The 6,251-nt window shown below is 35.3% G+C and overlaps 1 protein-coding gene across 1 annotated transcript in view; it reads right to left on the bottom strand.

The window, feature by feature from the left end:
* Positions 1 to 261: 261 nt before the first annotated feature.
* CAND1 (cullin associated and neddylation dissociated 1) overlaps positions 262 to 6,251 on the bottom strand; it is a 41,119-nt gene continuing 35,129 nt past the window's right edge. The window contains exons 11-15 of the mRNA XM_036121199.2: positions 5,909 to 6,004; positions 3,326 to 3,495; positions 3,081 to 3,245; positions 1,647 to 1,754; positions 262 to 834 (exon numbers count right to left, since the gene is read on the bottom strand). Of these exons, the coding sequence (XP_035977092.1) occupies positions 610 to 834; positions 1,647 to 1,754; positions 3,081 to 3,245; positions 3,326 to 3,495; positions 5,909 to 6,004 (764 nt within the window). The 3' untranslated portion in view covers positions 262 to 609. The remainder of the gene's footprint in view (positions 835 to 1,646; positions 1,755 to 3,080; positions 3,246 to 3,325; positions 3,496 to 5,908; positions 6,005 to 6,251) is intronic.

The following is a 6,251-nucleotide window of genomic DNA, read 5'->3' as shown; positions in this document are numbered from 1 at the left end:
TTACAGACAATACATATTTGTAAACTTGCTCATGCAAAATTAGTGTGCGCAACAGGGATATCATTAATCCCCATACTTAAAAAATGATACCTTATCTTTTTAAACTGCCAAACCCTTTGAAATGTAACAAATCTTACACAGATATTGTCTGCCAGCTAAAAATCAATTTATGTTGCTGAAACAAAAAGTTATACAAGAAAAACATGGTTTTCATCTTGCAGAATTTTTGATTTTTAAAAGAAAATTTATAAAAGAAAGAAATTCATGGTCACAAAATTTTAACATTTTAATCCTAAACATTACAGGGCAAATAGATACTGGACCCTATCTCCATAAATCCTAACTTTTAGTTTCCATTTTTTAAATGTTGCCCTAACCACTAAGACATTAGTGGTTTTACAACCTCTGGAGATTGTGGAAATACATGTTTCTGAAAGAAATGCTACAAAAACAACAATGGAAGAAAGCCAAACTGTCTCCGTGAAGGAAAAAAAAAAAAATATGGAACATTTTGAAGCCTTAAATACTTCTCTTTCCATGTTTTCTGATTAACCTGTCAATTCAGTGCATCATATGGTCAATATAATGGTCCCCATGTTGAACAAACACCTAACTAGTGTCCATTGATTCCAAGTTAGTAGATGATGAATCTTTTTGGATACTTTCAAAGATGGCCGCCAGCTCAGGGTTAGAACTGATCTGTGACTGGAATTCACTCATCAGTGGACTCTTCTCTGCTTCTGGAATGGTTAGCAGCGCTGCTACTGCTCTCATGGCAGATCGCTTTAGTTCATCTTGCTTTTCAAACTCCTGCTTTACTGAGTTTGCCTTCACCTGTAACATTGAGTAAATTTATACTGTGTGTTACAAAGACAACTCTTGAACAAAATTTAAGCACGTAGAAATTTCTGGTAAATAAAGCAAAGCTATTGTTTTATACGTCCAAAAGGTACATTCTACTCTGAACAGTTATTTTTAAACATTTTAGCAGTAACTGTTCTTCCTTTGAGGAAACATTTTATACCAACCCCCTTATAAAACAGAAAATCCGGAGCCATCATGGTTGAAACAAAGAATGGGACCCAGAGCCTTATCTTACCTGGTCATCAAGTCCTACTCCAGCCCCCAAGAACTACTCCTCTAGCTACCCTGTTTAGTCCTTATTCTTTAAGAACATCATGTACTGACCTCTCTGTGCCTTAATATGTATAATCATTTTTACATGAAAAGTCCTGTTTCACCTTCTGAATCGAAAAATAATTCGGACTTTCATTTTCAAGGTCCATTTTAAAAGTCATCATGCTCATAGAAAGCTTTCTCTGACTCCCTCCCCTACCCACCTCCTCCACCAGAATTCATCATTTCCTCTTTTGTGTTCCTATCACACTTTATCCTGTATCAGCACTTCATCATATGTATCATATTATTATAACATTAAATAAAAGCTTTTAGGAATAGCATTTAACAGTGCTAGTAAGTTTTTTTGTTTTTGTTTTTTGCTAGTAAGTTTTCTAATAGGTTAACTTTTAAAACCAACTGCTACATAGGGTACTAGCATGGTTAAATTTGGAAAACTGGAGTACAGAATCAACTAGGAATCGTGAATATACCAAGTCTGGCCTGAGGTGATGTCAATCACTGATTACCTTAGTTGTACAGGTGGCACGTAACGGCTCAACAAGTCGGTCCAACCTCTGCAGTACTGCACTTGGACAAAGGGTGGAGAGTCTCACCAACATTAAAAATGTTAGCATCTATTAGAAAACAAAAAATTTAGACTTTGCATGATTTTCTAAAGACAGTATTCCAAATTCTGACAAAGTTCTTAAGAGGAATGACTAGTTTCAAACCTTAGCTGAGGAATATTAGTTACAAGCATTAGACAGACCTAACCTATAACGTGGTCCTAGAGTACAGAACAGTGGTTCTCAACCTTGGCTGCACATTAGCACTGCAGAGCTTTAGAAATATGCCCAATTCCTCAGCCCCTTTCCCAGAGATTTTTACCTAACCTGTCAGGATAGGGCCATAGATACAGTAAAAAGCTTGTATGCACCAGAATGGAAAATCACTGAACAAGAAAATAACTGAACTAGGAGAAAATCTTCAAAATAAGTTTCTACTGTCTTAGCAGGTATCAAAAAGACTGGTTATTCAGATTAATCCAGTAACCCATAGTCTTTTTTTTCTCTTTAGACTATAAACTGTAGAATGAAACAGGAAGATTCTATTACTTCTTTTGGGGATTTGTTCATTGAATTCTGAGAGGGTCAGGTTACTACCACATACGGAAACAGAAGTTGGGATTCTGATAGTATGCTCAATTACTGTTCAGCTGCCACTTTTGCCCTGCTTGACTAAAGGAAGGCCCCGAAGAGCAGAATAGACACAATGCACTTTTTTTTTTAAATCACCCTTTTATAGTTCATATTTAAAACAGATGTGAGCAAATAAAACAAAGAGCAATTATGAGTAAAGTTCATGCTCTAAACCTAAAAAGCAGTGTGATTTCTCTCTAGTTGCTTCTACAGATTGCTTTCTATAGAAAACAGTCCTTTTGTGTTATCCTTTAACAAAACTCTTGATATTAAGCCTATAATATCATATTAGAAAGTAAAAATCCCTCATTCCAATACATAAAATGGTTATCATATAGAACAGCTCTAAAGACAGTCCAAAGAATTAGCTAAGACAATGACGGAAGACTACTACTATCCAATATTAAGACAGGACAAAAATATCATACTCTAAACAGCAAAATCTGTCTGGACTCTTAAGTAAGGGAAAGCTGTAGAAACTATGCACTAAAGCAAGCTGGCACAGGGAATTTCTTAGAATTTTCCATCCATAACGTAGACTTGACTTCCTCCTCCAATGAGGTTTCTGGATTTTTCCTGTATGTCAACTGATGTTACATTGCATCACTATTACTTTTGCATATTATAGTTTATAACACACTTACTAAAATCATGACAAGCAAACCAGTTTTTCTTAATAAGCAAGAGTAAATTACAAGGGTGAAAGTAACTATAGGAAAGTCTTCTTCTAAAACAATCTATAAATAGGCACAAACATCTTACCTTAATATCGTAATGGTCCTTCAAACCATCTTCAACATGATTCAGAAATTCAAAGATATCTAGTCTATCAAGACAACTGTCTAAAAGTGTGTACATACACTCAAAAGCTGCCTTTCTAATATCCAGTCCATCATCAACTGTATGCTTAAATGGACCCATTTCTACCTGTTGAAACAAAACAGAATGTGTGGATATACTTAAAAATAAAAGACAAGCTTAGATAAACAGTAATGTAACTAACTTACCTCTCTTATAAGCTCCTTTCTAACTTTTGTTTCATTATAAAGATGTGGCAGAACAGTATCTAGAAGATCCCTTATTAACGATGGTTTATTATGTGCTGCTGAATTGAATGTGACCAAGGCTACTCTTCTTACATTCAAATCTGGGTCTTCCAATGTTTTTAGGAAATCACCTGAAAATTTTAAGAGAAGCAACATATACTCATGGTAGGCTTAAAATAAAATACATATGTTTTTTCTATATGGGTAAGTTTATTGTTGATATTATTTCTTCAATGCAGGTCACGGAAGAATATGATGATATAATAAGTGAACCTTAGAGCTGCTTTTAGCAACAGGTAAACTACTGATTAAACATAATTACATTCAGACATGATAACCGACTCTTATAAATAAGCATTCTGTAACGCAGAGGGCATGGAATGAGAGAGCCCAAAAAGTTCCCTAATTACTTCTACTGATGTATTTTAAAAAGGTAGGTTGCACAGAGAAGTGATGGAGCCAGCAGCTACAAAAATAACATAAATGATTCTACTCAGAGTTCAAAATTAGTATTTTCACTAAAAGCAACAAAAACAGAAAAACACTGAGTTCAAAATAAGATAAATAGGATGAGGACTAGATCCATTACTTGATAAACTGATTACTACTAACAAGTATACAATTTATCAGATGATAAAAGAGAAATAAAACATTTCTATCTTTAATAAGAATATATAAATTGGTAAGAGGGTTAAAAATACAAAAGGAGGTAACTGAAACCTAATATAGGACAAAAAGCAGAAATAAGTCTGGTCTTGCCAATGTGGGGAAGAAATTATAGTGCAAAGATGTTTGGAGTCACACAGATGGTGATCCAAATCACTTCATTTGCCGATTGTATGACTTTTGGCAAGTTACTTTAGGCAAGAGCCTCAGTTTCTCAGTTTACAAAATGAGAATTATAAACCTTTAGGCTACATGAGTAGAATAAATTGCATGTATACTGCTGAATAGTGTCTGGGACATTGCTGGTATTCACATGGAGTTATTGTTCATCATTATGTAATCACAACCTTACAGTCAGCAATGTTTTGGAATACATAAGGGAAAAAAAGAGGTGCTAAGACTTGAATGTATCACAACAGCAATTTGAAAAAAGGGGAAGGAAGTAATACTAATATTTTAGACACCATATACTGGTAAATTCAAGTCTGACCACCCAGGAAATTTCGGATTACAAAAAGCGTTCAGGAGGTACCTGGAATCAAAAAGAATTTAAATATACCAGACTAAACCTTCTTACCCCTCTGTTTGCTTACAATTACTAACACAGTAAATTAGAATAAAGTATTTGCTTTCAGAAAAGCATCTAAAATACTGCTATTACTATGGACAAATGGTGACATGCACTAGGATTACCTGTCCCCAACTCTTTGGTTTAGTTATTACAATTTTTAAAAGGCTTCCTAGGTGGTTCTGATGTTCATATAGTCACAAATAATACTAAACTAGATCATAATTCAATGAGAATGACCATCATCTGCTTTAACTATACCAATGATACACAATGGTTGACTTGTCAACCTGGAAATATGTCTCTAGAGATGTGGCATAGGACTCTTCTCCTTTGTCCTATCTTGTACGACACAAAAAATGTCAAATATATCAAAGCAGGGTGCCTGGGTGGCACAGTCAGTTGGGCAGCCGACTCTCTAGTTTCGGCTTGGGTTGTGATCCTCAGGGCTGTGGGGTTGAGCCCTATGTCGGGCTATGTGCTCAGGGCAGAGTCTGCTTGGGATTCCCTCTCCTTCTGCCCCTCCTGCTCATGCTGGCTTGCTCTCTAAATAAATAAGTCAAACCAAAAACAGATGAGGAGAACAAAAGGCAAGAATCCTCCAATTCAGACCTTATGTCTAGGTCCCAACAATAGCATCCATTTATCCCTATGTCTCTCTTATTCTGAATTGATAATCCATTTTTGTAATTCTTTTAAATTGTTTTTTTTCCTTTCTGGCCTACTGCAGAATGACACAAAACTACAAAGCTTCTTTGTCATATATCCTTCTATCCTCTCTGCAGCTCTGTCTTCAAGAAAACACCAAACTAAGCTCTGAAGGTCTTTAGTATTACCAACTCTAGGAAAACTGATGATGAAAACAACACAGGGAAGTTGTAAAATCAATAAAATAATCCTAAAAGCTAAATCTTGTCCTTGTCGATGTAGAGACAGCCCTAGTCTCGCCTGGCTATCTCTTAGTTCTACTTTTTTTTTTATTCTTAGATTGTCTCCACAGATCTCCTTGGGAGCTGGAGGGCTTATAAGAACAGAAAATTGGGGCTATAACAGATCAAGCAAGATTAATTTATATCTGGTCAGATAGACCAAATATGTAGACAACTCTGAAGCCATCCCAGTGTATTTATTTGCAAAATTATCTGATAACTTCAAACTAAAGGATGATATAAGTATGTAAGGTCACACACTGTCAATTATCTTTTTAATGAAACAATTACCAGACCCTTACAAGCATTTTATTTTAGTTCCTTGGTAATATTTTTAGTTACTGAAATTATTAATCAGTATGTTTATCTGTTTCCACTTACCTATGCAGTTCTTTAACAGGGGATCAATAGGCTGTGGATGATCAGAAATAGTAAACTTCACAGCTGTAACCACTGAGCTTCGGGCATATGATGAGCCTAATTAAAAAGAAATTTTAAGTCTATTGGTATGTAAATTCACTAAAATCCATGGATATCTTTATCATTTTCAAACCACTTCAACTGACACCAGTGTCCTCAACTCCTTAAAATTCTCTTTGGTCAGGAGTACCACTCATTGCTCTCAGGGCAGGCAAAGTTTACTCATAAAACATAATCCCATTAGATTTCAAAAGAAATAGTATCTTCTGGGAAGGAGAAGACCTGGGAGAGCAACAGTGGAGAA

Source organism: Halichoerus grypus, chromosome 6, assembly GCF_964656455.1.
Source record: "Halichoerus grypus chromosome 6, mHalGry1.hap1.1, whole genome shotgun sequence".
NCBI lineage: Eukaryota > Metazoa > Chordata > Mammalia > Carnivora > Phocidae > Halichoerus > Halichoerus grypus.
This window is presented reverse-complemented; position numbering and strand designations above follow the sequence as displayed.